General features: G+C 52.1%; 12 protein-coding genes across 12 annotated transcripts; 5 read left to right on the top strand and 7 right to left on the bottom strand.

Annotated features, from left to right (window-relative positions):
• Positions 1 to 136: 136 nt before the first annotated feature.
• On the top strand, positions 137 to 2,664 carry M436DRAFT_65660 (DUF663-domain-containing protein; the record flags this gene model as incomplete). Its single annotated transcript, XM_013570163.1, has 2 exons — positions 137 to 239; positions 290 to 2,664. The coding sequence occupies 2 exons, from the start codon at positions 137 to 139 to the stop codon at positions 2,662 to 2,664; spliced, it is 2,478 nt and encodes an 825-aa protein (XP_013425617.1).
• A 718-nt stretch (positions 2,665 to 3,382) lies between these two features.
• M436DRAFT_51046 (diphthamide biosynthesis protein 3) lies at positions 3,383 to 3,604 on the bottom strand (the record flags this gene model as incomplete). Its single annotated transcript, XM_013569997.1, has 1 exon — positions 3,383 to 3,604. The coding sequence occupies one exon, from the start codon at positions 3,602 to 3,604 to the stop codon at positions 3,383 to 3,385; it is 222 nt and encodes a 73-aa protein (XP_013425451.1).
• A 481-nt stretch (positions 3,605 to 4,085) lies between these two features.
• M436DRAFT_74596 (uncharacterized protein) lies at positions 4,086 to 5,159 on the bottom strand (the record flags this gene model as incomplete). Its single annotated transcript, XM_013570279.1, has 4 exons — positions 4,086 to 4,373; positions 4,434 to 4,971; positions 5,028 to 5,056; positions 5,112 to 5,159. 4 exons carry the CDS (start codon positions 5,157 to 5,159, stop codon positions 4,086 to 4,088), a joined length of 903 nt encoding a protein of 300 aa, XP_013425733.1.
• Positions 5,160 to 5,751: 592 nt separating this feature from the next.
• Positions 5,752 to 6,105, top strand: M436DRAFT_51386 (uncharacterized protein; the record flags this gene model as incomplete). The annotated part of the gene is made up of 1 exon (XM_013570054.1): positions 5,752 to 6,105. One exon carries the CDS (start codon positions 5,752 to 5,754, stop codon positions 6,103 to 6,105), a length of 354 nt encoding a protein of 117 aa, XP_013425508.1.
• Positions 6,106 to 6,201: 96 nt separating this feature from the next.
• Positions 6,202 to 8,340, bottom strand: M436DRAFT_83814 (uncharacterized protein; the record flags this gene model as incomplete). Its single annotated transcript, XM_013570278.1, has 1 exon — positions 6,202 to 8,340. The coding sequence occupies one exon, from the start codon at positions 8,338 to 8,340 to the stop codon at positions 6,202 to 6,204; it is 2,139 nt and encodes a 712-aa protein (XP_013425732.1).
• Positions 8,341 to 8,566: 226 nt separating this feature from the next.
• On the top strand, positions 8,567 to 9,022 carry M436DRAFT_83813 (DUF1674-domain-containing protein; the record flags this gene model as incomplete). The annotated part of the gene is made up of 1 exon (XM_013570277.1): positions 8,567 to 9,022. The coding sequence occupies one exon, from the start codon at positions 8,567 to 8,569 to the stop codon at positions 9,020 to 9,022; it is 456 nt and encodes a 151-aa protein (XP_013425731.1).
• Positions 9,023 to 9,237: 215 nt separating this feature from the next.
• Positions 9,238 to 10,102, bottom strand: M436DRAFT_74592 (uncharacterized protein; the record flags this gene model as incomplete). The annotated part of the gene is made up of 4 exons (XM_013570276.1): positions 9,238 to 9,264; positions 9,327 to 9,541; positions 9,608 to 9,779; positions 9,857 to 10,102. 4 exons carry the CDS (start codon positions 10,100 to 10,102, stop codon positions 9,238 to 9,240), a joined length of 660 nt encoding a protein of 219 aa, XP_013425730.1.
• Positions 10,103 to 10,944: 842 nt separating this feature from the next.
• Positions 10,945 to 13,773, bottom strand: M436DRAFT_83811 (Bromodomain-containing protein; the record flags this gene model as incomplete). Its single annotated transcript, XM_013570275.1, has 2 exons — positions 10,945 to 13,561; positions 13,727 to 13,773. The coding sequence occupies 2 exons, from the start codon at positions 13,771 to 13,773 to the stop codon at positions 10,945 to 10,947; spliced, it is 2,664 nt and encodes an 887-aa protein (XP_013425729.1).
• A 997-nt stretch (positions 13,774 to 14,770) lies between these two features.
• M436DRAFT_65656 (NUC189-domain-containing protein) lies at positions 14,771 to 16,066 on the top strand (the record flags this gene model as incomplete). The annotated part of the gene is made up of 1 exon (XM_013570162.1): positions 14,771 to 16,066. The coding sequence occupies one exon, from the start codon at positions 14,771 to 14,773 to the stop codon at positions 16,064 to 16,066; it is 1,296 nt and encodes a 431-aa protein (XP_013425616.1).
• A 991-nt stretch (positions 16,067 to 17,057) lies between these two features.
• Positions 17,058 to 21,206, bottom strand: M436DRAFT_51252 (uncharacterized protein; the record flags this gene model as incomplete). The annotated part of the gene is made up of 5 exons (XM_013570033.1): positions 17,058 to 17,937; positions 17,997 to 18,801; positions 18,852 to 19,848; positions 19,904 to 20,331; positions 20,381 to 21,206. 5 exons carry the CDS (start codon positions 21,204 to 21,206, stop codon positions 17,058 to 17,060), a joined length of 3,936 nt encoding a protein of 1,311 aa, XP_013425487.1.
• Positions 21,207 to 21,966: 760 nt separating this feature from the next.
• M436DRAFT_74588 (uncharacterized protein) lies at positions 21,967 to 23,453 on the top strand (the record flags this gene model as incomplete). Its single annotated transcript, XM_013570274.1, has 4 exons — positions 21,967 to 22,204; positions 22,257 to 22,385; positions 22,441 to 22,865; positions 22,944 to 23,453. 4 exons carry the CDS (start codon positions 21,967 to 21,969, stop codon positions 23,451 to 23,453), a joined length of 1,302 nt encoding a protein of 433 aa, XP_013425728.1.
• An 810-nt stretch (positions 23,454 to 24,263) lies between these two features.
• On the bottom strand, positions 24,264 to 25,766 carry M436DRAFT_65653 (PLP-dependent transferase; the record flags this gene model as incomplete). Its single annotated transcript, XM_013570161.1, has 2 exons — positions 24,264 to 25,501; positions 25,667 to 25,766. 2 exons carry the CDS (start codon positions 25,764 to 25,766, stop codon positions 24,264 to 24,266), a joined length of 1,338 nt encoding a protein of 445 aa, XP_013425615.1.
• Positions 25,767 to 27,208: the final 1,442 nt, after the last annotated feature.

The raw sequence follows: 27,208 nt of genomic DNA, 5'->3' as shown, positions 1-27,208 counted from the left end.
TTGTCGCCGAAAAGGGCAGGTTCGCCGAGCTGCACATGCCCCGCCGAAGCGACTTTCTGCAGGCCCGACGGAAATTTTATGTATTGCCGCCCAATTGTCTTGTGCACTCACCACCTTTAGCAAAGACACATTCACCATGGCGCCGGGAGAACATCACCACCGGAGTACGACCAAACAGGCTCACAAGCCTTACAAGTCAAAACACATGAGCAAGGGCGCGATCAAGGACAAGAACAAGGGTATGTGGAGAGACACTCTGTATCATTTTCCAGTCGCTAACACCGTGCAGGTAAGGTCGAGTCAGTAGGCTTTGAGCGTGGAACCAGAAAGACTCCTCACCAGCAAATCATGTCCAAGCTGGACCGCCGCAACCAGGCCAAGCAAAAGCGCCTGGTCAAGGACGCCGAACACGATCGCCAGACAAACGTCTTCCACGGAAAGAACGCTGCTCCTCGAATTTGCGCCGTCATTCCTCTCTGTGAAGACATCTCGAGCGCCACCGCTGTTCAGAACCTCGTCCGCAGCGTCGACATCCAGGACGATGCTCCCAACTCGAACCTCTGGAAAGTCGATGTCGCCCGCTTCAAGCAGAAGCTCCAATTCATTACCCTCGGACGTCGCGATGTCCTCGATGCCCTGGATGCCTGCCGTGTTGCCGACTTTGTCATTTTCCTTCTGAGCGCCGATCAAGAGGTGGATCCTGTGGGCGAGCAGATGCTGCGTACCATTGAAAGTCAGGGTGTGTCGAATGTCATTACTCTGGTCCAAGGCCTCGACCAGATCGAGCCCGCAAAGAGACGCCCGCAAGTCTTGGGCTCGCTCAAGTCTTTCATCACCCACTTTTTCGCTACTCAGGAGCGCGTACACTCTCTGGACGCCCGTCAGGATTGCGCCAACGTCGTCCGCTCGCTTTGCACTACTACACCTAAGGGCATTCACTGGAGAGAAGCACGAAGCTGGATGCTAGTCGATGATATGGCCTGGCCCCAAGATACCTCGAACACTGTCGTCTTCACCGGAACCGTACGCGGAAGAGGCCTCAAGGCCGACAGACTGCTTCAAGTTGGAGACTGGGGTGACTTCCAGATTGAGAAGATTATGGCCGCTGCACCTCTGGAAAGTAAGAAGAAACACTCGGCTGATGACATGGCTATGGATGACACTCCTCAAGAGGACAGTGTTCTTGAGCTTCCATCCGAGGACCAGGACGATATTGCCGATCTTGCACCTGAAGAGACGGCCATGACAGACTTCGCCCCTTCAGTAGCTGCCACGGAACGTAAGGGTGTTTTGCTGGACGACCACCACTACTTTGACGAGGACGAGGACGAGGAGGCATCAAAACCGAAGAAGCTGCCCAGAGGTACTTCGAAATACCAGTCTGCCTGGTACGTTGGAGATATCTCCGACTCTGGCTCCGATCTAGAGAGCGGTGACGAGGAGATGGACGATGCCATGGAGGACGCTGTTCCCGCCGATGGTACTGAGGGCTTTGCTCCTCGCGAACCTACGGAATACGCTCCTTCAGAATACCCACAATCAGAGATGTTCCTAGACCGATCACCCGAAGAAGAGGCCGAGCAACTGGCTGCTTACCGCGAGTCACGAAAGGCCGAGGCCGACGAGGATCTCGAGTTCCCAGACGAAATCGAACTGCACCCCAACGTGTCAGCTCGCGAAAGACTGGCTCGTTACAGAGGTCTCAAGAGTCTGCGCACCAGTGCGTGGGAGCAGGACGAGGACAAGCCGCATGAGCCTGCAGAGTGGTCGCGCCTGCTTGAAATTGCCAACTACAAGGCAGCAGAGCACCGCATGGTCAGCGAAGCCCTGGTTGGCGGCGTTGCTCCTGGTACCCGTGTTCACGTCTACGTTCGTCTGGGCGACTCTTCCCCTGAGACTCTCAAGACTCTCCCCACACCGACAGGCATCTTCTCGTTGCTCCGCCACGAGCACAAGCGTACTTCGGTCAACCACAGCATCACACTCAGCAGCGACTACCCTGCACCATTGAAGTCCAAGGACGAGCTGATCATGCAATGCGGCTCTCGTCGTTTGGTCATCAACCCCCTGTTCTCGCAAGCAGGCAACACTCCCAACAACGTGCACAAGTTCGACCGCTACCTGCACCCCGGTCAAACAGGCATGGCCTCTTTCATCGGTCCTCTCACATGGGGCCACGTGCCTTGCCTGTACCTCAAGCGCACCTCCACCATCCCTCCACCTCCCGCCGACTCAGACAACGAGGAGGACGACGCCATGGACGACGACTCTTCCGCCAACAAACCCCTCTACACACTTGTCGCCACTGGCACGTCAGTCGCCCCCAGTACCAACCGCATCATCGCCAAACGTGCCGTCCTCACCGGTCACCCCTACAAGATCCACAAGAAGCTGGTCACCATTCGCTACATGTTTTTCAACGAGGAAGACGTGGCGTGGTTCAAGGCCATTCAGCTCTGGACCAAGCGCGGACGCAGCGGTTACATCAAGGAATCGCTGGGTACGCATGGTTACTTCAAGGCTACGTTCGATGGCAAGATCAACCCTATGGATGCTGTGGGTATGAGTTTGTACAAGAGAATGTGGCCCAGATGGGCAAAGGAGTGGAGACCTGGCATGGAGACTGCCACTCTGGAGAATGAGAAGGGTGATATGATTGCTTAGAAGTATGTTGCTTGCATATTAGGGATATGATGGGATTTGTCGATATTCACAAGGTGTTTTTACAAGAGTATGGAAACGAAAAACAAAAAGCATTCTTCCTCTACTTTCCTCTCAATACTCTTTCGCGCTCATGACATTTAGAAGATTGAGCAAGTGTACTACAGTCCTACAACGTAATCTGGTAGTATGTAGATTGCCCTTTCCCCTCTCACTGACAGTCCTTCTTCCCCTTGGCACCTTCCTTCGATACCCACAATCACCTTGTGTCATTTCGAGATCGCGAGAGCAGGAGCGTACTGCGGATAATAAAGTAGTCATAGTTGTGCCCTCGACGTTTCTTCTCCTTCAGCCCAATATTCGAACTTGGCGTTTCGAGGAGTCGATCTTGTTGTCCTCTGGATGAGAGTGCTGACAAGACAAACGCCATCTTTGCAGATAGAGAATGGATCGAAGCATAGGTGGTGGCCTGGCTATGACCCGACATGCCTTGGATGATGACTTAGGCTGTGTGCGATCAAGGATCTTGCGCAGGAGGGTGACAGGACACAGGGCCAGGAGTGTCGTGCTCGTCTTTTCGCCGTCTCGTATCCAACGAATCCTCCGTGTAGCCGTTATTCTCAGAGCTGCTCTTTCTATTGCCGACTCTTGCAACCTTCTGGTTCAAGATATGTATCATCTCTTCCTCTTGCATGTGTTACTTTCTCTTCTCAAGTCAAACTCAAGCGACAGCAGGCAACTCCTCAACCTCATAGATGACCCGAATCATCAGCGAACAGCTTGGGCAGATAGCAATCTCCTCTCCATCTCTGAGGTCTTCGATATTGATTTCGAAACGATCGCCACAAGGACAGGGGTATGTGTAGAGTTGAGTGACGGGATCGTAGGTCATGTCTTCAATCTCGATCTCGTCGTAGATTCTTGCTTCGGAGGTGTCGACCATTTTTGCGGTGTTTATCAGTCCGGATCGAGATGGCTGTGACGGAGACAATAAAGAAACGGGTGTTCCGGAGGCGGATAGCGAGGGCGGGGTGTGTATGTCTGAGTCTTGATCGCGTGTCTGCTGAGAGTCGAGAAAAATTGTTGATGGTCAGCAGCCTCGGAAGGTGGCGTCGAAAGCGGCCCGAGAATCGGCCAAGTCGGTGGTGCCGAAATCGTCAATCACAAAAACTACAACCCTGGCTTGGTCAGACTTGTCTCCTCTCCAAGTCGTTGCATGAGATAACGAAACCTACAGCATGTGCAGATAGACTACGGTGTACAGACCCTCTATACGATCCCTATGAATCGTCCCGAGCATTTCCTTCGATCTGATTCCCACTCTGCACGCTTGGAGACACAACCAGTATTGACACTTGATCACATTAGGATTCTTGAATCCGCGACACGGCCTAAACTCCTCCTACTGATTCTACCTGGCACCATCAAGTTCTGCCGTCCTCGCCTCTCCAGACGCCCTGATCGGCTAGCAGCTTGCTGGGACTGTCTCTTGAGCTCTCGACCTGCATCGCAAGTCTAGAGTCGTTGTTCAACCCGGTGATCTCACGACGGGTATCTGAATCATCTCCTTCAGGATCATCCGTGTAGCGCTGGGATGGGTATTCGATGACCCTGTTCGCTGCATCGGACTCCTCTTCCAAGACACGATGAGGAAGGCGCATGCTCTCGTGCGCCCATGACGGGTGAATTGCTGGCGTTACGATGATTACGGCCTATCGCTGATGTCAGCATGGATACGAAACAGACGAGATGGACAGCAGCAGTCCACATACCAGCCAGAGGAAAACGCCCACGGCGATAGCAATCATAAGACCAGCGACGGTTCTCTCCTTGTCTCTCCAAGCACCCTCACAACCAATCTGACGATCATAGCGCTGCGAACACGTATCGACGGTATTCCCATGTCCAGGGATTGGGAAGGGCATGTCTCGCACACTTCTGAAGCCACAGCAATCAAATGCCTCCTGGATTCTCTTCATCTTTCCACCCTGCTCTTTCGAAAACATGGCTTGCCATTTTTCTCTCAACGCGCAGTTGAGACCGCCAGCGGGTGAGACGTGGGTGCCGCTGAGTGTCGCGACTACGGTGATGTAGATCAGTAGGCCGAGGATAGTCAGGGTAGAAGGCAGCAGAACGGTAGGGAAGTTGCGTGCATGTCGATGTCGAAGCTTCGGGTGTAGAGCCAGCGAAGTTGCAAGTGCAGTACTGGTTTCCATGCACACGCCTGCGAAGATCGGGAGTGCAAGTGCGAGAGTTGTAAGAGTCGAGGGAATCGGTAGCGACAGCGTGGAGGTCTGGTGGACAGCATATCTGTGAGTAGATTATCAGTTGCTGGAGTCGGCGATTATGTAAAGCCTTTGACCTACGCTGCCATTGCAGTCAAGGCTCCAAGGTACTATACCGCATCAGTAAACAAAAATACCTAGAAGACGCCTACTATGCTTGCTTACAAGGACACTCAATATGACCGCCGTCTGGCGTCTGCTAAGCGACACCATGTTGAATGTTGGACTTGCGAGTGTTGGTGAATTAAGGTTGGGTATGCTCGAAAGGTGATGAGAACGAACGATTCCACTTGCAACGTGCTTTGATCTAGATGGTCGCCAGCAACGTCGCAGCATGAGAACCAAGCATGTGAGGGAATGAAAGAGAGTCCGTCGAGGCGGAAAGAGCTTGGGGATATTCCTTCTCCGTTTGTCCAGGTTGTTGACATGGAGCAAGGAAGCAGCAGCAGCTCGTCGTCATCTTCTCCGCATTTGATAATCGATCTGCACGAAGGTCACCTCAATCACTCTCCAACCCCAAACGAGAGGCATTTTACAGGCAGCCAGATATCACGCTTCCAGAATAATGTACACGATGTAGAAGGGCTGTGATTCGCTGACGGACGAAGATGGTGTGTAGTATCTCGGCCGATACGTCGATCGCGGTTTATGTTATATAGGCAATTTGCATGTGAAAGGCTGTCACGCGCCGCCGCGCATACAGTCCGATGTGACTTCTGTCCCATCACACTATCTTCTCAATGATAAGATCGCAGCAGTCAGAACATGATCCTAACAAATTTTGCGAAAATCGTCCGCACGCGAGATGCCTGATAACAAGTCTTCTACCAAGTCCACCTCGGCGTTGGTCTCTGCGACTTTGCGAGAACACACCACGCCATTGACCGAACGAACCGAAGCCATCGTCTCGGCATCACAATCAATAGCTGCGCAGAAACGCATTCTGATTCAGGACACGCAAAAACTGTCGCAACAAGCGCAAGAGCTCGAGAAGACAATGAACCAGAGCGTGGATCAGCTCAAGGAGCTGGGTGATCTTCAGAACTGGGCCGAAGTTGTGTTTCGGGATATCTCAGTGATAGAGGAGACTCTGAGAATGGTCGATGAACAGGAGGCGAACAACCAAGGAGGTGACAATCCGGATAGCAGAACCACATAGGCCTGTAACTACCTAATCATGTGGTTCTTGCAGGATAATCGAGAGAACAGGACTCGCTCCGAGTGAGTGGGGATAGTTGAGCCTTGGGGGCATGACTCAACCCTCTTTCTGGGCTTCTCTGCCACGTTGGCTGTGCTTCAGACTCTTCATGCTCATTCTGGGTCTGCTCTTTCGTGTGTTGGCTGTCGGAGCCTTTTTACCACCGAGTAGCGAAGCAACCATAGGAGGTCTGACCGCGATGAATTTACCCTTGGGCGAAAACACCTCAACTCGAGGGAACATGTCTTGTGCGATATCCTGTTCTGGCGTGTACAATGGTTTCCAGGTCGTCGTCTCAGAGTCTGACAAGGTAGATGCGGACGGTGCTTCTTCAGAATGTGTAGGTTCGTCATGAGGCGGTGCGTAGGCAGGCTTGTGCTTGGCCGACTTTCGTACTTGAGCGACTAGCTCAACCCAGCCTACACCTTCAACCACAATGTCTGCTGAAAACACTTTGAAAGGCAGCTGCTCAGGCTTCAGCTTTGCAGCGGATTTGGAAGTCAACGGGCCGGCACGCTGCTTTGTAACATCCCATTCGAGCTTGAAAGTGCCTGCTGAGGCCATGCTCTCGCGAGCTTCCTTGGTCATGATCGTGTGCAGTCCAGTGGCTCTTTCGCCACTTGCTCTAGCCACAGCTTTGTCGGTAGAGGTCATATGAGGATGTAAAGGTAGGAATGTGTAGGACAAGAAGACCAGATCCGGGGTTGTGGGCGTGATGCGGATAAGACCACCTCCTAACACCAAAGACTGACCAGGTTTTATGGACATCTGCTCGGGAGTCACGCGCGAGCGCATGACAAGATCCTGATGATGCTCAGGAAGCACAAATTCATCGAGGTTTGACCGAGAGACGCCAGGGAGATCGATCAGCTCGCCTTTTCCGCTACCAAAAGGCACGCGGATAGGTGAAGCCGTGGTTCCAGGCAAAGACGAAATGACAGGCATGACAGGGTAGGGGACCTCAAGCTGAGCAGGTGGTAGTAGTGAACCTTCTTCCACATCAAAAACATCCGGCTCGTTCTGATCGACTGTTTCCTGGTGAGTCTCCACAGCAGGATTGCCGGAAGCACTGCTCGGAGAGTCGACAGCAGCAATGCCTGTATCCTGGATAGCAGGCAAATCGGATAAAGAGTCGTTCGAGTTGTCAGGAGCTGACGAAGTCTCGGGCTCTAGCTGCACATGCATAGGCTTGGGAGTAGCAAGCTTCTCTTGTCCCCTTCCTTTGGGAAAAGCAACCTCGAACAGGTTGCTCTTACCGACGTTGACTTTGCCAACCATCCAAGCAGCACCACCTCTGTCCCAGATATCTTCCTTGACCTCTTTTGTCCACCAACCGCGCTTTGCACTGACGCATCGCATGTTGCCCAGTCTGACGTTCCTGCCCGTACGACCAAGAGCGTCACGAAGCGTCTCGCGTAAATATGGCATCAGACTGTCGACCTGTTCCTTGTTTGGAGCGAGGAGATCGGAACGGGTGATGATGAAAGAAACATCGGCGACGCGATCGCGGACGTATTTCTTGTGTTTGGAGCGGCGGTTCTGAGTGCGGAGAGAAGGGAGATCGAGGCGGTTGAGAAGATTGGGAATGAGCGACATGGGAAAGTCTGCGGCATCGATGATATGGTAGATATGGTTGTTCTTGTGAGGGGAGTCTTCGATTATGCTACGGATGCTGTCGATGGAGGGATGGAAGATTGGGACACCGGTGTGGTGGTGCAAGAGGTTGTGGCATCGATCGCAGATGGGAGTCTGCTTTTGTGGTTGTTCCTGGGCAGCAGTAGCCGCTTTGTCCAAACCGAGCTCTTGCAAGACCTTGCTGTCAACCTTGTCCAGAGTGGCCTGGAAGACGAGATCCTCCTGTTTGGCATCATCGTGAACAAATTTCCTGACGGCAGACCTACTCAAATTGTAGAAGCCGGCCTCTTCAGAAGCGACTGTCTGACTGGGAGCACCACAGCCAGGACATGACAGAGGCAGCTTTAATATCTTCTGCGTGACCTCTTGCTGCTTGCGTTGGATCAAATCATGTTGATGGTGGGCAGGAGGAATCGTCTCGGTTGAAGAGAGGCGTTTCGTGCCAAGATTCAACAATCGTGCTGATGCATATACAGAAGGAAAGGCTGCGTGTACGGAAGACCGAACTAACGGGATCCTAGGTAGAGCATTGCGCGAGCGAATAGCCACTCTACTGTACATTTGGGTGTTTGACAGCTCGGAAAGTTTTTGGACATGTTCGATTCTAGAATGATTCCATTGGCATGACGAAGCGGCCAAAATGGTCGGCCCGAGCAGCTCCGCCATATCCATGACTTGCCGATGCGCCACCATTGACAGGGACTCAATTGCTCTGTTAGGTACTTTCCACTTTCAACTTCGTCCACTCTCATCCAGGCCGGCCACTTCACACTACAGCACATCCACTATGTCGTCGCTCAATCTCGCACGCCTCACCGTCCGCGCTTGCTACTCTCCCGCCGCTCGCCGCACCATCAGCACATCGCCAGCTTTGCGATCAGCGTGGTCGTCCGGCCCCGCACCACCACGCCTTCCCAAGGAGGAGCAGGAAATCTTCGACAAGCTCACCAAGCAATCTACCGGTGCCTTCAGCACTCCCCAGCAAGCCCCTGAGGAGACTGTCGCCCAAGCCTCGCCCTCGAAGCCTCAAGTCAACCAATCGCCTCAGATCAACCAGTCGCCCGCTCTCAAGGCCGATGGCAAGGGCGAAGAGCTGCACCCCAATGTCCGCCGCGGCGCTCCTCCAGAGTTTGAAGGCGATGTCAACCCTCAGACCGGCGAAGTTGGCGGTCCCAAAAACAACCCTTTGCGATGGGGACACCAGAGCGACTGGAGTTACAATGGCCGTGTTACCGACTTCTAGGCCCATTCTATCCTCTTTCCAGTCGTCCGACCTCTTCTCTTACCCTGCTTATCTCGCCCTTGATCCTCGACATCTCTTCGACTGCCTCTCGGAGACCTGCAACTCCCTCGAGTCGCTCCAGCCACTGCTCTCGGTCCCTGAGTCTTCTGCGTAGGCCTGCACTTCGAGCATCCACCTCTTCCTTCTTCCGAACCAGTTCCTCCTCCGCTCTGCCATCATAGACCTGCCCAGCCACCGTCTTCCTCGCCACCAACAGTCGCTTCTCCAGACCCTGTCCGACTGTCGCAAGATGTTCCGCTCGCGCCCGAGTGTGTCGTCCTACACTGCCGTGCATGACCTGTTCCAGGATCCGGATCGCTGTTTGCAGCAGTTGCGCATTCGTCTTGAGGAGTTGGGTCAGTGTACTCGCTAGCTCAATGCGCTTGACGTCTAGCTGCCATTTTGCCTCCTCGACCTCTGTCCGTAGAGCCTGGACCTGAGCTGGAAGCGTCGAAGGGTCTGGCTGCTGTTGTGTTGGATCTGTTTTTTGTACAAATCAGCATAGCCCCTATATATTCAATGATACCCTCTCGTTCTTTTTCTTACCCAGAATTTGACACAGCAACATGACATTCTGCTCCATGTGTGTTTCGACAGCCACTCTCACCGTCTCGATGTTTGACATGAATTCCTCGACTTCGACTTGAACGATATCCTCATCCTGGGCGTCCACTTTACCATCCAACTGTGCAGAAACAATCTGTGCCGTTTCCCTCAACTGTGCAACACTTGATATCAGCTCTTCCCATCGCTTCATCATACTTGTCAGACGTGAAGAAACAGATTAAAACTTACCTCGCCAACCAAGCCACCCTCTCCCTCTCCAAACGCAACAGCCCTCACCGCATCTTTGAGCACTTCCCTCTTTGCCTGTTCAAACCGCTTACTCTTGAGTATTTCTCTGACCTTCACTGTTTCCTTGTCCAGAGCGAGGGATTTCGAAACCCCTTCTCGGGTTATCCTGTTCGTCGTGAGGTCTTTCCAGAGTAATGCGAATTGTGGGTTTCGTGCTAGTGTTTCTGCGTCTGGTTGGGGGAACATGATCAGGGGGTTCTTAGTTTGCTTTCTGCTTTCTTTCTGAGAATGGAATCGAGAAGTCGTTGTTTATGCTGATGTTTGAGTCGTGTTGATTGCGGGTATGGATCTCTGTTTGGTTGTTGTTTAATGTTTGGTGGGGAGTGCAAGGGAAAGAGTCGGAGGTGCTTGACTTGCCCGCAATAACCATTTTGATTCGCATTTGTTGCCAACAGCCTGCAAGTCATCTAAAAGCTACCTCTTTATACAGAAATCGTCTGTCCGGCTACAACTCATCCTGACATCCAGGTCAAACTCTCTTTTCTCCAAGAACGCACACCATATACACTGCAAAAGACACTGACGGTCAAACACATCACCTCAAAGAATTGGCAAATGCGACAGTAAAAGTCTTCGTCTCAAAATCCGGTCGCCATCAATAAAGAAGACTACTGACTTATGGAGACAAGAGAAGGAAGAAGGGCTATGGTACAAGAATTTTAAAAAGGGTGGGAGGCCTCCGTCTTGCCAATTATCTTGTCACACCTCGTCACTCGTCAACCACTGGCAAGAATCCCCGCCTGACCTCCTGCAATCCTTCCTCGGGGTATCTCTTTTTGGGGTGGAATAGAAATGCATTCCTCGAGCAAGCATGTCTCCTTGGTGAATCGATGGGTTGAGTTGATATTAACGGGGTAGGTCGTGTCTTTTGTCATTCATCATCATGTTCGCCAGCTGCTTCGCTCGCGCTCCATGCTTTCTGGTCTCGTTATCGTCCTCCGCAAACAATGTGTGGTCTTGTATACTGCTTCAGCAGGCGAGCAAGTCAAAGCCCAGATTGACTGGAAAGAACGGTCATAGAGCTGAGTCTACTCCTCTTCACTGCTCTCACTGTCTTCATCGTCACTGGAATCGGCGCGTTGAGGAGCTGATGCTGCTGCTGCACTGCCGTCAGCGTTTTCACCCATGGCGGCCATCTGTTCCTTGAGCTGTCTGATACGGTCTTCTTGCTCATGCTTCTTCATGGGCTTGTGCTTCTTCTTTGCAGCACCGCCCGAACGTGCTGACGGCTTCTCGGGTTCGTAGTCGTCATCGATCGCGTTGGCATCCATCTCGACCGGTTCAGGCCTAGGGAAGATGCTGCGCACGTATCGGAGCAGCTTGTGCTGCACTTCATTGGGCAGATCATCGATCTCGAGCTCAACATCGTCGCCAGCCATATCCTTGTACTTGGCAACGTTTTCAGTAATGATGTTGGTCAATTTCTCGACCTGCTCGGCACTCATGTTCTCTGTGGCGTTGCTGATCTCCTGTTTCTCGTCATACGTGACCAGACGTTGCTTCTTAGGCTTGGAGGAACCTGTCTTGATAGTAGGGCGAGACACGCTGGAGCTGCCGCCTGACTTCTTGCTAGGTTTGCTTGCGACGGTGTTGCTGCTCTTGCTCTTCTTCTTATTGCTGGTAGCCTTGGGCGATGCGCGTTTGCCACCAGAGATCGAGGCAACCATGTTCTGCATAGCAGCAAGTTGCTCTCTAAGCAGAGAGATAGTGGCCTCGTTATTGTCATGTTCGTCGTCTTCTTCTGGGGCATCATCGGAGTCATCGCCATCAGATACATCGGACACGGGACTAGCGCGTTGAGATTGTGGCGTATGTCTCTTGATCCAGGTGTCCTTCTTAGACCATTCACCGTGGAACGCCTCCTGGAAGTCTCGACCCATGTCGTGCACAATGTTTCCGGCAGGGTTGAACTTGAAGCAGTTCGTGAACATCAACTCAAAATCATTTCTGAACTCTTCCGCAGATGCGTATTGTCCTCCCTTGAGCTTCTGAGTGATGGTAGAAATGTCCATGGGGTGCTTGATAACGCTGAAATACTGGGGGATGTTGAGCGCAACGGGATCGACAGGAATGCGGAATGGAGCGGCGAAGCGGTCGTACTTGGGCTTGCGGAATTCATCTAGAATGTGCTCGCAGAACTTCAGACCTGTTTGAGCTTCCTTTCTCTTGGGCTTTGATGTTGAATAGGGTAGATCGCGTGGAGCTGGGGGGACAACTGCCCGCTTGGGCCTGCCAGCGGTCGAGTCTCTACGGATCATCGGAGTTCCATCAGGCAAAAGAGCGAAGGTCTCGCCAGCAGGGGATTTGACTGGTGCAGCGGGTCTTGCGGGTTCTGGACGTGGCACAGCAGCAGGCTTGGGCGATGCCTTCTTAGCGACATGCGACTTTGGCTTTGAGAGTGCGTCTTGACCAGTAGGGCACATTTGCATTTGCTTCATGAAATAGGCTCGGAGATTTTGTGCCGAGACAGAAGCGGCATGGTTAATGCCGTTGAAAGTGAAGCAGTTGCTGACCATGAGCTCGAAATCAGACACGAGATCATCAACCGATGAGTATTGGTCGGTCTTGAGGTTGTGCTCGATTGTAGTGAGATCCATAGGCTGTTTGATCACTGTCGGGTAATGGGGAATGTTAAGTGCCACGTAATCGACAGGCTTGGTGAACCAGAAAGCAGACTTGACTTTCTTGGTGTTCTTCATCTTTTCGATCAGGAAGGCCTTCTGACTCTTAGTGATAGGGCCGGAACTGATTTGAGGTGTGTTTTGAGGGCGAACGACAGGGACGGCAATGCCGTTGGTTCCGCCATTGGTAGTAACAGGTGCAGACTGAGGAGTGTTTTCGAATTCAGCTTGCGCTTCACTGTCGACATCATCTCCGGTCTTTGTGCGCTTGGCGGAAGGCTCGCTGGTTGCGTCATCATCTTCTCGTGCGCGCACAATTCCTGCTGATGGCGCATCTGACATTTCTTGGTCCACTGATGTGTCTACTGGAAGCGCAGCAGGCGCCTGAGCAGCGGGAGAATCCATGGTAGGTGCAGTTGCGGCTGCCGCACTCGAGTCGGTGATGGAGCCGTTAGCAAGAGGAAGATCTGATGGAGCAGAGGTCTGCTCTGATGCAGACTTTGTGTCGTCCGGTTTTGACTGGTCAGCAACACCGTTGGAAAGATCTGTGGTGAGAAGTGGGTTTGGGTCAGAATTGGTGGCAGCAACACCGTCAACGATAGCAGGCTTTGAATCTCCAGTCACTTCAGACTCCACTGCAGTCGCAAGTGAAGGAGCGTCAGGAATTTCAGTGTCCTCGGTGATGCGCGCTTCACCGTCACCTAGTGGCTCTGACGGTGAGACAACAGGCTGGTTGAGGTTCGCGTCAGATGGAATGAATTTGGCAACGCCCTCGATACCAGAAGATGGTTCCGTCACAGGAGCAGCGTCGGATGGCGGAGCGTCAACAGTTTGGGAGTCGGCAGGAGTGGGCGGACCGTTGGCCGAGAGATCAGTCGCAGCCGGCACCGATTTTAACACGTCGGCATCGTCGACGACATCATCGAGAGGCTCCTTGACGAGACCATCGACGGACTCTCCATTGGGCTCTTCGCCAAAAAGATCATCACTTTGTTCAGCGGCGACAGGCAGGTCTTCATTGGGTCTGTACAAATTCTCAATATTTACATTCGATAATTGATGATGGAATGAAGGAAGTATGGAAGGTGATGATGGCGATGATGAGAATGATGATGACGATGATGGGGATGCAACGAGGTGTAACAACGGCGATGTAGGAACAGCAGAAGGGATAAGGGAAGAGACTCACCGGTCGACGTTTGCCATCTCCGGTTGTAGTCCTGTTTCTGCTGACATCTGAGATGAAGATGGATTGTGCAGTGTTGTGGTAGATAAAAGATGGCACGTGAACGGCCGGACAGAGAACGAGAAACGACAATCAAGCGACAATCTAGAGAAAGAGCGCGACGGGACTACTGTTGTATGGAGGGGCAGGACAAGAGCAAGTTATTATGCGCGTGGCACAAATGATAAAAATTCCTGGAGCCGAGATGGAAAAGTGGTGGTGGTGGTGGTGTCGGCAAAGATTGTTGGAGAACGTGTCGCGCGAATCGGAAAGCCGGACGTGGACGTGGAGCGTGTTTCGACGCGATTGGAACTCGCAAAAGGATGCAAGTTTGGAAAGTCTGGGAGATTTATGATGCTGCCCCTAGCGCCCGGCTCACGTGACGTCGAGAAAACGCCGTGCGGCTGTGTGTCGCCACAAGGCTGCCGAGTCGAGCAGAAGCAAACGCAGGGGGGTTTTGAATGAGCAAGATGCGATGGTGGCATGACACTGCTTTTTGCAGATGGCGCGAGAACGAGGGCAGAACAGCACTAGATCAAGACGGAAGACGCTCACGAGCATACAGATACCTTGAAGGGCGTAGAGGCAGGGCTTGGACAGCAGCGTATCGCTCTTGCCAGAATTCGTCGTACTTGCCAGAAGTCTTGGTTGAGAGCAGTCGCCTTGGACCGTCAAACGGATACGGATGCCTACATGGGATACGCAAGGCAGCAGCGCAGGAGAAAGACTGATTGCACAAGGAAGGAGTTTTGTCTGTCGAGGCCGCAGAACTGCCAGGCGACGCAGTCATGTCAGAGATGCATTCGTGCGTGGAGAAGAGCGAAGAAAAAGAGGCACAGGCACAGACAGGCACAAGCATCGGCGCAGGCGCTGTTCAACGAGCGGCGGATAGTCGGAGACACGCACGGACCTCAAACTTTTGGCATAGCGTTCCTAATTTTTTATCTCAGCTGCAAAGCATCAAAGTCCTGGTAGCAAACTACGGACCTCTCTATATAATATTCCACCATGAGTACGGCAAAACGATCACGGGCAAGACAGGCCGAGGCTGGAGCAGCTCCCTCGCTGCCGCCGTCGAAAAAGGCAAAGACTTCACAGCAGGCTAACTCTGGACTGGCCTTCCTGACCGATGAGAACCAACGAGCCGGCAAGAAGCTGCGCGCAAACTACACCAATGGCGTCAAAGACACACGAGCAGACCGCGTCGACGAGTCCAAGGCCCAAGTCGAGCAACACGAGGCCGAAGCACCAGACGTAGTCGAGATTTCAAGTGCAGACGAATCGAGCGCATACAGCGGCTCCGACGACGAGGTCGACGACACCAAGCCCGCCACCAACGGCAACCACGATGCCGACGCTGTCATGGCCGATGTCGACGAGGACATGGAGGACGGTGCAGAAGGCCAGTCGTTTGGCGACATGCTGCAGGCAGCGCATCCAGAGACGATCGATGTTCAATCCGCCTTCGCCGACCGTGAGGAAGGCACTCAAGCTCTGGTGCCCATGAACCAGGACCGCTCTCTCGCCCTCCCCACCGCCACCTCCCTCGGAACCGTTCTTACCCAAGCCCTTCGCACCAACGACCGCGACCTCCTCGAGACCTGTTTCCAGATGACCGATCTCCCCAGCATCCGTTCAACCATCCAGAGACTCCAATCACCGCTCGTCGCCTCCCTCCTTCAGCGTCTGGCCGAGAGACTACACAAACGCCCCGGCCGTGCTGGAAACCTCATGGTCTGGGTTCAGTGGTCGCTCGTCTCGCACGGTGGCTACCTCGCCAGCCAGCCTGATGTTCTCAAGAAGCTCAAGACTCTGTCGCGCGTCATCAAGGAGCGTGCCAATGGCCTGCAATCTCTCGTCACACTCAAGGGCAAGCTCGACATGCTCAACGCACAAATCGAGCTCCGCAAGAGCGTCCAGGAGACAAGAGACGGAAGGTTCGATGACGGTGACAACGTGGACGACCATGTCATCTACGTCGAGGGCCAAGACGATCTATTATCTGACGACGACAACGACCTCATCAGCAACGCCGTGGGCAGCGATCTCGGTGACCTGTCTATGGTCAACGGCGCCGACCAAGCGTCATCCGACGTCGAGGAGGAAGAGGCCGGAGAGGGCATGTTCGACGAGGAAGCCGAAGAGACCTCCGACGATGAGGGCGAAGAGCTGTCCGATGAGGACGAGGAGAGTGACGAAGTCGAAGAGGAGGAAGACGACGAGTCATCCGACGATGATGAAGCCTCAGCACCTGTCGTCAAGCCCTCAAGGACACAGCAACGCGCCGCCGGGCGGAGAAGATGAGAGACTATTGCAACGTCGATTGTCTTGTAGATATATATCTCTCTTTTCAAGCACGAATCTCAACAACAGCCACCACTGCCTGGCTCAAGACGGTTTCGGTTTCTGAGTTCTCGCTTTCCTCGAAACTATCTGGGCGGTTGCCATGCACCCAAGGAGATGAGTGTACATGCATCATTCAAGCTGCGACGGAGTCTTATGGGGTGGGTTTGTGAGTGTGGAGTCGGCGGCGTTCAAATAAGTTTCTTTCTTCTATCTCTTTCAGTTGTTGGATCTTCATGTCCTTTCTCTGCATGGCGCGTACGTTCGGTCCTCTAGACAAACATGGAGATGGCATCATTCTACAGTCGTTCGTTCTTGCCTTGTGTGTGCTCATGTTTTTGGGTAGATCGAAGTCCCTCATCTCGCATGACTATGGCCACATAAAGAAGGTCAACCTCGTGCGTCTGCATTCGTCATACGCATGCGTCCGTTGGTCTGGCTATGAACTTCGTGATGTTGTTTTCAAGTATCATCATAAACTACTGGGCGTATGTGGTCAGACATCACGCAGATAGGGTGGTCTCTCAAAACTCGATCATGAATTGGCTTCGAACGCGATTTTCAACCCTCACATGAGTTCAACCGAGACAATGTACTCTGTGTATATACAACATAGCATCGAGAAGTACAAAGTGTAATATGAAGATACCACTACCAAAGTACGCCGTCTTATGACGTTTTTGTTCCCCCGACAAGTTGTGGCAGGTATGACCCTGACACCTTTTTCTCTTTTCTTTTTTTCTTTTTTATTTCTTTTCTTATCTTCTCTTTTTTTCCTGTCGCTTTGTATACTAGAAGGACGACTATGAACATCCAACAGCATTTTCAGCCTGCTCGGCTAGCAACCCTTCTGACCACTCCCAAAGCATGAGCAAGACTTCTGAGTATGCGAGAGAATATTGCAAGTAGAGTTTCGATCGATATAAACACGTGACATATGTAATCAACTTCTTCACCACCATCGATCAACAGCAGCCGTGGCCTCTGCAATAAGATTCTCGACCTCTGCCTTCTGCGCCTCCAAGTTGTCACGAACCCAACTTGAGATGGGATCATGAACCTCTTTCGTGGCCTCGGTGTCAAGGATCGAGTTGAGCAACTGTACGCCATCCTTTGCCAACAAGCGCACCAAAAAGTCGCCGTTGACATGCATGTCACTTGGCCTGTGTCTCTTGGGCCTCCGAGTATTGTCAGACGAGGTCTCGAAGCCAGGCGGCGGTAGTACGACTGGTACCGCTTGGATCGAGCCATTCTGCGAGAACGTGGGTGGTCTGGTGTAGGTAAAGGGACTGATATCAGGATTGCGCTGGCATAGCCTCTGCACCCATCGTAGGCGGTTCGTGGTCTTTTCGTCGAGAATTGCGAATCCATAGACTGTGCCGTCTAGAGTGATGCCTACGAGATCGTCCTTGAGTACGCTAGGGGTTCTCCTTACAGGCTTCCATGGTGGGCGTACTTTGGCCTCCACGATGCGCATGACGGAGCGGAAGAGATTTGCTGTGAAAAGAGTGTCATGAGTAGCAACCCTAGGAGGCAGGCTGGGATCTGGGATCCTCAAGCCTACCAAGTCTCCACTTAGCGTGCTGGTCAAGTTAAAACTCATTGTTGCATGATCGCCGTGTGGGATGTCGATGGTTGTGTGGCTGATCGACTGTCTTGCCCCATCTCCCCTGGCGACATTGCGCAACATCCCCGAGCTAGGCTCGTTCGGACTGTATACCAGCTGGAGTGTGAGTGTCGAGTCGCGTTCGGTGGTGATATGTATGTGTGGCGGTGCGGTAGTCACGCGTATACCAGGACTATGCATGACAAAGTCGCAAACTTCGTTGAATCTAGAGATGCAGTCAGCTAACGTGTTTAAGACCTGAAAAAGACCATGCAGAAAACCAACTTTGATGTTTCAATGTCATACTCGGAGAAGTACACCTTTTTCCCAGAGCACCATACAAGACCCGTTTCGCCGTAAGTTGCCATTGCTGTCACTGGAGTCTCGAATTCTTTGACATGCAGAACACACTTATCAGCCTTTCCACCCACAGCTGGGGGACGAAGCAGGTACATTTTCCCGTTCGTGGACTTGGAAGAAGCAGCCTCGCCAAGTCGGGTAGCTCGGCCAACGGCAACTGCGACCAAGACGTGTCGTTGTGTAGCGTCAGGTGTCCGTCTGAAAGACCATTCGATCATCGAGTGAACCTTCCAACCGATGTCCGTCTCCCAGGAGCAATTCCAATCGCCCGAGCTGAACTGAACTATATCCTTTACAGCCCTGGTCGTCGACGAACGTTTCCATACATACGAAGATGCACTGACGAAGCGATTCAACGACTTGAGATCAACCAGTGTATGAGGAGATCCATGAACCTTGCTGTTGCCGGGAACGATTCCTTGCCTCTCCGATACAGCTGTGACGAAGCAGCAGTCTCCTGAGATAACAAGGAGGGCCTCGGATAGAGTCGATGTCTCAACATATGGCACCATTGTCATAGCCGCGACTGGATCTTGCTGGAAATGACGTGGACTGTCCGTAAGGTACACATCGGAGATCGTTATGGCGTCCAGTTTAGCGGCATCCATGTTGATGTTGAAAAATCCATCGCCGCAAGTTGCAAACGCAGACAAGGCACTCTTCCCGAAGTTGAGATTGACCGTTGTCAAACCAAGGCTAAAGTGTCGTTGCGACTGAGTCTGTAGTGAGACTATCATCTGTGAGCAAGGATCCCTAACAAGCCTGCCACACGCAACTTACAATCGAGGCCAACTTGAAGCTCGAGAGCATAGATGGATCCACCTCGCAAGCCACAGAGTACCACCAGATCGACAGGCTCTTCCAGATTTGTTTGATCCCCGAGGACAAGGATGTCCTCGCAGGCATTCAGAGCCTCCAGATCATCCAAGTGGTCGGGATTTTGAGGAATCTCATGCTCCAGATAAGGCTCAAGTCCATTTCTCGGAGAGACTCTAAAGACATACAGTGTTCCATTTGAGTTACCAGCGACAACGAAGGTAAACCTTTGAGTCGAGTGAATGGCCAAGGATATGACTTCGCCTTCTGTTTGTATCGGCTTACCGAGCTCTGTCATTGATACCGTCTCGTCACCGACGTCACCCACTATGAGTGTTCGTATTTCTGACCTTCCGTTGACCCGCAATGCAACGACTGCACAGGAGATGTTAGTTTCGACCGCTGCAGCGACAGCTTTATGCCCAGTAGGCCACTGTTCCATAAGCAGACTGGCTCCAGCATTGCGACTGAACGCGATCGCAGACTCTGTGATCTGAAGAACACAATTGTCTGTTATCATGGCCACAGCAAGCGTCGAATGCTGCAGATCGAGACCCACAGTACTCATGGCTTGCAAGTCATGAAAGTCGTCACCCTCCGGGGACTGCGGTATCGACAGAACATGGGTTTGTCCAGGACTAGATAGAACTATGAAGAACTGATTCTTCTCTGGAACGGGAAGCACCCACGCATGTGAAACGACACTGAACGAAGCATGTCCTTCGACACGAGCGCCGATACGAGCCTCAAGACCCATGCGTATTTCTGTGATATGACCGTAAGGTTGTCGACCGCTAGGCACAAACAGGGTATCCCTCGAATATAGTGGTAATCTCTTGCGGGAAGTAGGCTTTGCTACCAGGTCTAGGTTCTCTGACCAATTCGGCAAGGAAGCAGTGATGAAGCCATGCATTCCGCCATTAGGCTCTGAGTCGGAGGAAGGAGCTTGTCGACACTCTGTCTAGCATCTTGTCAGCATCGTCCAAGCATATGGTTCAATCACGTTTGATACTCACTATCCAGACGCAACCTGCACTTGATGCACCCTGAACAACCAGGACATCTCCTTGGTCCGATCTCCCGAACGGTGCACAAGCCATGTCTACGTGACATTCCAAGCTTCCAACATGGTTGATAACGACACCTTCGCCAGGCGCATCCTGATCAAAGACCAGATAATAGACATGGCCGTCCTCTGAAATCAGGTAGATATAGTCCTCTTCCTCGTATTCCCCCCATCTTCTTGGCCGTACCCAGCAAGACCAGAGCGAATTGAATGAAGATGGCGGATAATGTTCTGGTGGATTCTCCCTCTGGACAACTAAACCAGTTGTGCGGCATGATGTGATCAAGATGTTCTCAAAGATTCTGATGCCTTTTCCAGTGGTGAGTACAAAGGCTGCGTTTCCTTTCAGAGGTATCAAGAGGTTAGGTATTTCACCCGCTAAGCTGGTCAGCAATCTCGCGTTGAATCATGACTAGAACTGACTTACACAAGAAGATTCTGTGACCCTGGCTGATTTCCGCGCTCTTGACCTCGTCAGACGCTGACCACTCGACCCATACCGGCCTGATGATGCCATCATGCAAGACAATCATGAGAAGAATCAACCGATCTGGATCGTGTCTCGGTGGATATAGGAAGTCCATTAGCAGGATAGTGCCAGGCACATTTTTGATGGTTTGAGAGCTAGAGACTGGGACGAATCCATCATCCCAACTTTGTTGCCCGAAGCTCAGTGATTCTGGTTCGTTTACATAACACACAAAGACCTTGTGCTCGCCGATTGCCACAGCTAGAGCTCGAGAACTCGGATCCACCGCTATGGCGTTACCGTGTACTCGCGGAGGACTGACGAACGTAGGCATAGGTACGCACAACACCTTGAATATATCTTCACTGTCCTCAGCCTCTGAAGCTGTAAGAAAGAACAGCTGTGCGGTGCCAATTAAGGTGAAGGCCAACATCTGTGGACCCATGGGACTTCCAGAGGAATTGCTGCAGTCATCCGTGTCATCAGTGTATTCTCTGAGATCGCTCTCGTACGGGTCGAAACGACCGACAACATTGGCTGAACCGATCTCGCCATCGAAATCGCTCTTTGTCGCGATATGGATGATGTGGGCTCCCGCTTCGATCTCGAACAGTTGAATGAAATCTCTGCCTATGCAGATATAATCGTCTTTGGCTGGTGATCGGATCCGCGCTGGGATTATAGAACGAATGGTCGGAGTTGGTGCCAGCGTCCTCGTCAGCAGACCGATTTGCTCACGGGTCTTATCCCTTGGTGGATCCTGTACAGGCTGTTGTGGACTCATGGCGGGCGAGAAGCTTTGAGTATAATGAAGAAAAAGAAGAAAGAGAAGGTGTAAGACTTTTTGGTTTCTCAAAGCGATGTCGAGACAGAATTTATACCGACAAGACACGCAAGCTGCAGAAGCATAGGAGAAGCTTGTACTGTCTGCAAAGCAAGGACGTAACTAAGCGACCTGTCACCGGAGCAATCAAGTTTGGAGAGATTGTTGAAGCTGCAGAACGAGACGCTGAGTCGGGAGCTCACTACATGCAACTGGTTTGCGCGTCTAGCCTACATATTGAATTAAGTGAGCAAGTGATTGGACAGGCGACGAACTAGTTGGTCGACTAGTCGTAGCTGGGAAGAAACTGACAAGTGAAGTGGTCAAGGTTCAGGTAGTTAGGATGTCGGTCAGGCATGGCCGCCGCCGGCAGAAGTTGGACTTCGGCTCGGCGTTCGTCGCGGTTCCTTGCGCTCGGAGCCGCCGTTTGCGATTGGCTTGAAAGTCGATGACAACCAACCACACCACACAACATTCCTTTGGTGCTACGAAACGACTCACTCGATGGCCAACTCCCAACCAACACATACTTGTGGTCGTTAGACCAGTCTTCCGTCCTCATCGTCATCACGATTCAGAAGGGTTGTCCGTTGTACATCGCTCCTGACTTCCAATCGCGCAGACTGCGCTACTGCAACTGCATGCAGCATATGACCCACAAAGCTGGATTCTGTGGACTTTTCCGTCAACGACGACTCCTCCTAAACACAGTCCAGGAACGATGGACGACAAACCTCAGAATTTCGATGGAGAAATTGAACATGCTGCGTCAGACCGCAATGATACAAGCTCTGGCCGACCGTTCTCCAATTCATGGCGAGACGAGCCTCTGACACCCGCCGAGTTAACCAAAGTCACGAAGATTCTCCGAGCATGTGAGAACAAAGATAGACAGCAGCTAGTCGCACTTGCCACGACCTCGGGCGGTCTCATTGAGGATCGTGTTAGACGTATCGCCTGTACGTAATGACCGTGAACTTATGCGACTTACCTCACCAACATTGTTACCAGGGCCCATACTGTTGGGCGAGTCTCCTACAGATGCCGATCATACAGTCGGCTGGCAACAATTGCCTGTACAACGAGATGAGGAGCAAGTCAAACTCGATGTTCACCGCGCTTTCGTCTATTATCCTCTTAGTATGCACACGCGGGACACGCCCGATGGCTGACGCGGTCTGCTAACATGCAACAGACGAATCAGAGAAGCAAATCGAAGGTCGAAAACAGGAACTCTCGGACCTCATCACTGGGCTACTGCGTCGGCATTCGTGCCTACACTACTTTCAGGGCTTCCATGACATTGCTCAAGTACTGTTGCTTGTGTTAGGCGCCGACGAGGCTGCACCTCTATTGGCCCGTTTGTCTCTCTTGCGAATCCGAGACTACATGCTCCCTACGTTCTCTGCCAGTGAATCACACGTGCAGCTACTGCCGGCAATAGTCTACGCTACGGATCCAAAACTCTGCCAGCATCTGGCTGGATTGCGGCCGTACTTTGCCATTGCTGCAACACTAACTCTGTATGCACACGACATCGAAGAATATGGCGGTATCTCTCGCTTGTTCGACTTTCTCCTGGCGCATGAAGCTGTGATATCAGTGTACATGTATGCAACAGTAAGTCTTGAATCCCTTCATCCGGCCAACAACGGAGCGGCCCTCCCGGTCGATCGTCTTTGGCTAACCAGGTTCTAGATCATCATGACTCGAAAAGACGAGCTTTTGGAGTACGACTCCGATGATTCGGATATGATGTACGCAATCTTGTCTAAACTCCCAAAGCCACTGGATATCGAATCCCTCATCACAAGGACGGCTTCGCTCTTTGAACAGCACCCACCAGAGACACTACCATTCAGTGCATGGCGCAAAGTGTCACAGTACAGCGTACTAAAGACCACACGTGATTCGGATGAACTTGCAAGGCAGACTCTTGAGGAAGGCGAGCTTCTTCACGCGAAACATGCAGCACAGATCAAGCGTCAGGAAACACTCCAGAAAATGACTGCTCACTCGCGTTATTTGGCCCACAAATACCGAAGGCCTGCTGGAGCATTCACGCTCGCGATTGTCATCGGTGTTATGTCACTGTGGTTGGGCAGAAATGGAAATGGCAGCTCTATCTTGTCGCCGGCCGTGTTGACTGACGCTAAGGACAAGCTACTGTGGGTCATCAACTCGGCTTGGACAGGTCTCCGGCTGTGAGTGGTTGAATCCGTTCGAACGTCAATCTCGGAGAGAAAACTTGTTATGCCGTAAAGAAATGCACGATATTAATGATTAGTTGTGCACATGTTCATAAGCAAGAAAAAGGGGTCTCTACACCCCTTGCTCGAACAAGTTCTTAGGCAACAATGTACTTCGACCTTGCACGCAAGCACCTGTCCGGGTGAATGCAGTGATACCAAGCGGTCTCTGAAACATCGTAACCCTACCGGAGTCCGTGACACTCCAACGGAACAACCTCCTTGCTCTGACCATGTCAAGTTTGGACATCAACTTCGATTGCACGATTCAGGAGACTTTGCGCCATCCGGCCACCGAGCTCTCGGACTGCTCGTTTCTATAATTCGCTACACCCGTGAAAAGCTCTATGTTTCACCCCATGAGGGAGGTGACCTAGCCTCTTCTAGGCATTGAAGAATATCACATGTTAGTGATGGTAGAGATCCTGTCAAAAAGATTTCGATTTGCAAATACTAAGCGTTGCTATTCATATGAGCCCCTGCGAAAAACATTTGGAAAGGATGCATGACGACTTTATCCGTGGAGGATCGAGTCGGCGATTGCGTGTAGGTACGGAGTGCCCCGTCACGGAGATACGTAAGATCTTTACAGACTCTGCAAAGACCAGCTTCAGACCAGAGTTTTGTGGAGAAGAGCTGTGCTTCTTAGTATCCGTCTCAGGCCTACAGGTCGTGTCTCCTGGTATACCGAGTTCTACCGTTGCTCTCTACTACGGAGACTCATCCCGATGCACAAGCATGCATCGAGTGACTCTAGCGTTGTACCAAACTACTCTTCCGAAGCTTCCCCCTTGTCGACTCTTTGGCAGACTTGCTTCAGAACATTCCCGCCCCACTCCCAGTCGTCCATGGTGAGGTAGATCTGCGCGCTGAGGCGGGCCCACAAGGCACCTCCATAGAAGATGATGGCGATGAAGGTCTCGTATTCGTCCACCAGCGTCCTTGAGATCCACTGGGCGATCTTGACTGCCTTCTGTGTCTCGCCACCCGCAAGAGTGGTGAAATCAAGGGGCAGCCTGACATTGGCGAAGTTGCATCTGGTTAGGGTGCCTTCGGCATTCTGCATGACCTCGGTGGAGAGGATGTCAGCCACCAGTTTGCCTGCCTCGCGTGCTTGGTTCTGCGAAAAGCCGATGATTGCGTCTTCACCGCTCTTGCCTTGCCAGGTTACGGATTGCCTGAATTTGAGAGCAGCGGGCACGCATAGGTATGGCGCATTGTCAATGGTGCCTACAAATTCGAAGTTGGTGACAAATGCACTTTTCGCGCTGGGCGGCAGGGGGTTGTTTATCGGCCCACTGCTTTTCGGCAAAGGCGTGAAGCCGTGGCTGGTGGGAAGACTTGAACGGACAAGACCCTGGTTCCTCTCTGGGACATAGAGAAGGGCGCAACCTCTGGGTGTGAACAACCACTTATGGCAGTTAGAGACGAAGAAATCTGGATCGAGTTGTGCTAGGTCCAGGGGGATGTGGCCGATGCCATGAGCAGCATCCACAAGCGACAGGATACCGTGAGCGCGGCACGCAGTAACGAGACGCTCGAATGGAACGCGCACGCCAGGTAGCGACACGATAGTATCGAAGATCGCAACTTTGGGCTTTTTGCCGGCGGCTTTGATCTGCGCAACTGCCCTCTCAAACGACTCACATAGCGCGTCGTCCGACATAGGGTAAATGTGATCATCAATCCTCATCGACTCGGCGGCGGTGGTCTCTGTGATGTAGCCGACAGTCTTTTCACAAGCGCCATAGATCGTGGCGAAATACAGAATGACATCTCCCTCTGTAAACTTGAGGTTGCGCAACACTGTGTTGACACCAGTAGTAGCGTTAGGAACAAAAACGCAAGTGTTCACAGGGGCGTTAACCAGATTTGCGACGGCCTCCCTTGATACGTCTAACGCTTTCGGATAGGCGAAGCGAATGTAGCTATCAGGTCTTGCCTCACATTCGTCTTGGGATCGCCTCAGTTCATCTCTTACCACACGTGGAAAAGTACCGAAGCTACCTGTGAGTGAACATAATTAGCATACCACGGTCACATGCAAATCGCTCTTCGCCGATGGCTCCGCGTCTTGCGACAGATGTGAGTGGAACTGCCGAGTACGACAGGCAGAAGCCGTACGATGTCTGAGAATAAAGCATTGATGCTTCAGAAGGGGGGTACGGTTACCGTGGTTGAGGTTCCTATAGCCAGGGTCGAATAGGAATTGACGTTTCAACAGTTCGCTACCGCATTCAAGAGACGATTTCCCTTCAGAGTCTGTAGACATGGCGATTTTGGTTCCCTGGGCCGACTCGATGGGAGATGATGTGGAAAGACAATGGTATATGCTACGGCATGTGGTCTAGTGTAGACGCCATAGGCGCGCGGTTATAAACCGAGCATCTGTGCTGATGACTGATCGAGCTGGGGGCCATGACTCAGTTTTGGTGAGTGCCAGATCTATGTTGGCAACGTGACTCATCATCGATCGCCAGCCACATGCTTGGCAGGGGTCACCTCGACAAGGAATTGAAGTCCGATCGAAACGCACCGCAGCGATGCCTTCTTGATGTCAACACATAGGTCTTGGTCGCTTGTCTCCACGGCAGCGTAGGTTAAAGGTTGCCAGTATGGATTTCCAGCTCCAAGAATTCATGGAGTACCAGGGTCTGAGTGTTTGGCCGTCCGTACGTCGATGGCAGCTTCAAGGTCGTTCCGCATTGAAGGTGGGAGATTGTGAAGCGTCGAGATCAGAAGGCTGGTCGATGACTTGTGTGAGGTGTGGGATGTGCACCTCCTCCTCCTCCTTCTTCTTCACCCAATGGCACCGAGATCTTTTTGCAGACCCAGTCAAAAGATTTCCTGCTGAGTTTTCCCTTGTCTGCAACGGTCTTGGGTTGTTTCAATCGTCTGCACCGAAATGGACTCGTGCCAACGGCTGGCTAGTCGCTCGTCACTCCGTGGACACAACTTGTCTGATGGGTGTTGTCGTATGGTATTGATCCAGCTTGTTGCTGCAGCGAGAATGCAGAGTCTCTTACTCGATAAGACAACGCGAGCTCAGGTTGATATGATGGGAAGTCGGTCTTTGACCACCAGTTGATGTGTCGCTTGCTTCCTATGCAATATAAACTGGTTATTTCGCTTCCCACTAGAATTGCCGACCGATATTAAAAGTATGCTCGCTCATTCGTAACACCACGATGTATCTCATGTCTATTCTGAAACTGTCAGTTAGTTGCATATATCCCCGAAAGCCCTCTGTCTTACCCTACAGGCTTGCTCTTGGGGCGGATATCTATACAACATGGTTCGTCTCCAGCCTTCACTTCTGCTTTGAGTTTCAGCGTTCTATCGTGTACGGGCTCGACCCAGCTGTACAACAAACTGTGTCTTGTCTGTGACTACGGTTGTTAGACGGGAAGAGGGACACTTGATTGCTACTTAGATCAGGTATCAAATTTCCAACTCAATCTCATCCTGGAAGAAATCAAAATCGCGTCGATTAGACCGTTGTGTTGGTATGCAGCTCGATATGAGCGTCAGGAGCCGACACTCTACACATGGCATTCTTAGTAGCATAGTCAAGTTTCTGGCGATGCATACGAACTTCCAGCACTCTGTTCGTGTGCCATATATCGCTTGAAAGGATTGTTCAGAGTGCTGGGTATGACACGCGTTACAGGTAGAGCTCAGTGCCGCCTGCGTCATTCCGAATCTTATGCGAAG

This window comes from Aureobasidium namibiae (genome assembly GCF_000721765.1).
Source record: "Aureobasidium namibiae CBS 147.97 unplaced genomic scaffold scaffold_13, whole genome shotgun sequence".
NCBI lineage: Eukaryota > Fungi > Ascomycota > Dothideomycetes > Dothideales > Saccotheciaceae > Aureobasidium > Aureobasidium namibiae.
Note: the sequence above shows the minus strand (reverse complement) of the source record. Positions and strands in the feature narration are given on the sequence as shown.